The 4752-nt window shown below is 35.1% G+C and overlaps 1 protein-coding gene across 1 annotated transcript in view; it reads left to right on the top strand.

The window, feature by feature from the left end:
* The window catches only part of EHHADH (enoyl-CoA hydratase and 3-hydroxyacyl CoA dehydrogenase), a 45884-nt gene that overhangs the window by 8729 nt on the left and 32403 nt on the right, over positions 1–4752 (top strand). The window contains exon 2 of the mRNA XM_019668987.1: positions 2220–2323. Within this exon, the coding sequence (XP_019524532.1) occupies positions 2220–2323 (104 nt within the window). The remainder of the gene's footprint in view (positions 1–2219; positions 2324–4752) is intronic.

Raw genomic sequence — 4752 nt, 5'->3', positions numbered from 1 at the left:
AGTGCCAAGTTGGGCCAGTGAAGCAACGTCCTCCACAACTAGACTGAAGAACAAAAAGACAGCAACTTGTCTGTTCCCCTTTCCCAATTCCCCAGCGCTGTTCCCATCCCCCCAATTCCCCAATAAAAATCTTTAAAAAATAAAAATAAAATAAAAATAAAATAAAGACATCTGCAAGGCCATTCTTTCTCCAAAGGCTCTAGAGGAGAATCCTTCCTTGCCTCTTTTGGCTTCTTGTAGTTGATAGCAATCCTTGGGTATCCTCGGCATTTTGATGCATCACTCCCCTCTCTATCTCTGTCTTCCTGTGGCCTTTTCCCTGATATCCAAATTTCCCTGATCTTATCCACCCTAATCCACTATGACTCATCTTTGCTTGAATACATTTAGAAAGACCCTATTTCCAAATAAGGTCACATTCACAGGTTCTAGGTAGACATCATTCAACACAGCATACTTCCCAACTTATATTGTGAGGCCAGCATAACCTTGATATCAATACCTGTCAAGAACAGTATGAAAAACAAAATTACAGGCCAATTTCATTTGTAAATATAGATATAAAATCTTAAGCAGTATATTATAAAATTAAATCTAACAATATATAAAAGTGTAATACCAGTTTTATCCCAGAAATACCAGATTGGTTAAACATCAGAAGATCAGTGTAACTCATCTTATTAAAAGCGTAAAGGAGAAACCATCATGATTATTTCAAGAGATGTAGAAAAAGCAATGATAACATTTGAAATGAAGTAAAGATAAAAATTATTAGTAAACTAGATATAGAAAGGAAATGTCTTAATCAGGCTAAAATATCTACTTTAAAAAACCTACAGCAAACATCAAAGAAAATGGTAAACTGAAAGCTTTCCTTATGAGAAAGAAACAAGACAAGGCTGGGTGTATTTGTATTTGACATTGTATTACAGGCCCTGGTCAGCCCAGTAAGGCTAGAAAAAGCAAAAAAGTATGGGGCTGGCCGAGTGGCTCGTTGGTTAAGAGTTGACTTGGGAGTGCGAGCTCTAAGCAGTAGGGCCNCACAACTCCTTTACAATTAACAAGCTCTGGACGTTTCTGGATGATGGATTTGTTCAAACTGTCCAATTGCTGACAGTACACATTCGAATTGATTGTTTGGTTCCTTGGTAGGAGCTTGAAAAACACGACGCCTTTAAAATCCCACCACACTGAGAGCATAACCTTCCTCTGATGAATGTCTGCTTTCAATGTCATTTGAGGCGAATCATCACGTCGGGACCAAGACCATTTGTGCACCACATTGTTGTCAACAATCCACTTCTCATCACCAGTTATCAGTCTCTTCAAGAAAGGATCGTTTTCCTCATGTTTAATGAGCATATTGCAGATGTTTATATGCGCTGTCAAATGAACTTCTTTGAGTTCATGCGGAACCCAAATATTGAGCTTGCCTACGTATTCCAGCTTCTTCAGGTGGTTGTGAAGCCTTGAATGATGGATGTTCAATGTTTCTGCAATCTCTCGTGTCGTGTAATGTGGGTTTGACTCGCAATGTCTTTATTTTGTTGTCATCAATCTCGGTGGGCCTCGCTGACCAAGGAGCGTCGTTGAGATCAAAATCACCAGCATGGAATTTCATGAACCATCATTGGCACTGACGTTCTTGTAGAGCGTTGTCACGGTAAACTTTATGCAACTTTTCACAAGCTTGATGTGCATTCTTCCCTTTATGGGAGTAAAACAGTAAAATATGGCAAAAATGCAGTTTGGTCTTCCATCTTCAACTTGTTGTAAAATCTCCAAAGCTCAACCAAATCACTCAATTTTTTTTAAGAATGAAGCTAAAACTGTCAGCTGTCAAATGACATAGGAATAGCATAGATGCAAATGACTTTACTACTTCCAAAAATGAACTAGTGCCATCTGTCGCAAACGTGAGTCATGACTTTTCCGACAATCCAATAATATTTTAAAGTTAATTGGTGCCAACTATAAGTGTTTTACATTGCACCAAAGTACAGGAATATACTGTTTTTTAAAAAGTTTATTAATTTAATCAGCACAGTAGATACATATGTTATTTGTTGAACAAGTTAGTGAAATCATAATGATAAGTGTCTAGGGTTTTTATCCATTATATATGTGTTTAATTTTTCATTGTTAAGAAAGGAAAAAATTCTGAGATGGTAGAAATATAATTCTGACTAATGCTTCCTATTTATACTTTTTTCTTTTAGTATGGCTGTACTCAGTGGAATAAAAGAGGGACTGCAGAAAGCTATAACAGACCCTACAGTAAAAGCCATTGTGATTTGTGGAGCAGATGGCAAATTCTCTGCAGGTAACTAGGGTCTAACCCTCTCTTGTTATCTCTGGAATCCAGCCACAGACCAAGATCAGTACTACATTAGCTGTGCTTGTGGGTAATACTTAGTGTTGGTAATGGATATGGGAAACTTGAGTGAGAATGAGAAACATTGTACAGAAAGAGACAGGAATCACAGGAGAGACTCAGAGAAAAGCTTGACCTTATTCTCTTTTATATTGGATTGGACCTTTGGAAGATATTTGGGTGCAGGCTTGATGGCTATTATATCCGCTAGTATACACCTGCTGGTACACACCTGCTCTGTATATTATCTTCATTCTATGTGAACTTGAGCAAGTTCCTTTAATTTCCTGAACTTCAATTTCTCTATTTATAAAGTAGATACAGTAATAGCTATCTTAATGGATTTTTGTGAGATTAAATGCAGTAGCATATCTGAAAGCCTCTAGCACAGAGCCTGCATAGAGAAGATGTTTAATAAATATTATTCTTTATTTCACACAAAGTCTTGAAATGGAGTTCATTTTTCTTTTGATAAACACCTATCTCAGTAACCGTGCCACTCTTTATTGGGTTATTCTGTGAAGATGCAAACATATTGACAAAATATAGCAAAAGTGTCTGAAATGGTGATTCAGTGGTATTTGTGACACCTTTCCTCTTTTCCCAAATGAATATATTATATCCTTTGACACAGTCACATGGATATGAGGGCCTATGTAATCTTACTGCAGCCAGAGGAATTTCATGTATGTTAATGGTAGCCTGAGAAGAAATAGATATTAGAATCATGACAATAAATAAATATAAAAATGGTCATCATAATAATAATTATATATCTTCCCTGCTATGTACCAGCACTGTATAGTTTATTTATTAATAATGAAAATAGTAGTATTTGTACACTTATTATCTTTTTATCCTTAGTAACTCCTATAATCTCTATTTACAGATGAGAAGGCTGAGCCTGAGAAAGATTAAAATGATATGCCAAACATTAACCAGCTATTAAATGGCTTACTCAACTATTTGAAAACTTAAGTGGGAAGCCCAAGATGATGACTTTAAGGCATGTGCAGAGAGGGATCAGGGTTATGGAGAACTTGATATTTCCTTGTCAGTAAGGAGACAGAAGAGAAAGAATGTAGTTAGAGTTCAGGGCAGAAAAAAGTATTCTCCTAGAAAGCATTAGGAATTATCAGATTTGACTTAATGTATTTATATAGAACAATGTACCCAACAATTGCAAAATACACATTCTTCTTAAATCTGCAACATTTACAAAAATTGACCAGATACTGGACCATGAAAGCTTATCTCAATAAATTTTGTTTAAAATATGTTATCTGACAACAATGCAATTAAACTAGAAATCAATAACAAAAATATAATTGGAAATTCTCTTATGTTTAGAAATGAAATTAATTTCTTAATAACCTTTGAGTCAAAGCATAAATTATAGTAGAATTTAGAAAATATTTTTAATTGAATGATAATGAAAACAACATGTGTAACTTGACAAATGCAGCTAAAACAAAACTTAGAAAATTTATAGCCTTATATATATCAGGAAAGAAAAAAGACTGAACTATAATGAGCTAAACATCTGTATCAAGGAACTAACAAAACAAACAAACAGTAAAACAGACCAAATGAAGTAGAAGGGAGGAAATAATAGAGGAGAAATGAATGAGATAAAAAAAATAAATGTGAATCAAGAGGATCAACAATGTCAAAAATTAATTCTTTGAAAGACTAATAAAATTGACAAACCTCTGGAGAGATTGATCAAGAAAAAAAAGAGGCAGAAAAACAATGTATATAAGAAATCACAAAAAGGATATCATTGCAGATACTGTAGCGATTAACAAAGATAATGAAGATATTATGAACAAATAGAAGACGATAGCCTACCAAAACTGACTCAAGAAGAAATGGAAAACTCAAATAGTTCTATAACTATTAAAGAAATTGAATCAGAATAATAAAAAAAAAACCCTCACAAAAGTAAATTCCAGCCCCAGATGATTTCATCAGCAAGCTCTTACTGAAAAGTCAAGGAAAATATTATGCTTATTTTACACAAATATTTTGGAGAATAAAAAAAGAGGAAACACTTTCTGTATTAGTTTCCTGAGGCTGCTGTGAAAAATGACTACAAACTGGGTAACTTAAAACTATAATACATATAAAAACAAAACAAAAAAACTATAATACATAAATTTATTCTCTCAAAGTTCTGGAGGCTAAATGTTTAAAATAAAGATATCTGCGGGGCCGGCCGAGTGGCGCAATGGTTAAGAACTGGCTTGGGACGCCAGAGGGCCCCGGTTCGGATCCCACATATGAGGGCCAGTGACACTACCCTCTACAGCTAAGATGCTGAACAACAGCTCAACCTGGAGCTGGGCTGCCTTGAGTCGCCGGCGATTACGTAGGCT

This window comes from Hipposideros armiger, unplaced genomic scaffold (assembly GCF_001890085.2).
Source record: "Hipposideros armiger isolate ML-2016 unplaced genomic scaffold, ASM189008v1 scaffold_14, whole genome shotgun sequence".
Classification (NCBI taxonomy): domain Eukaryota; kingdom Metazoa; phylum Chordata; class Mammalia; order Chiroptera; family Hipposideridae; genus Hipposideros; species Hipposideros armiger.
This window is presented reverse-complemented; position numbering and strand designations above follow the sequence as displayed.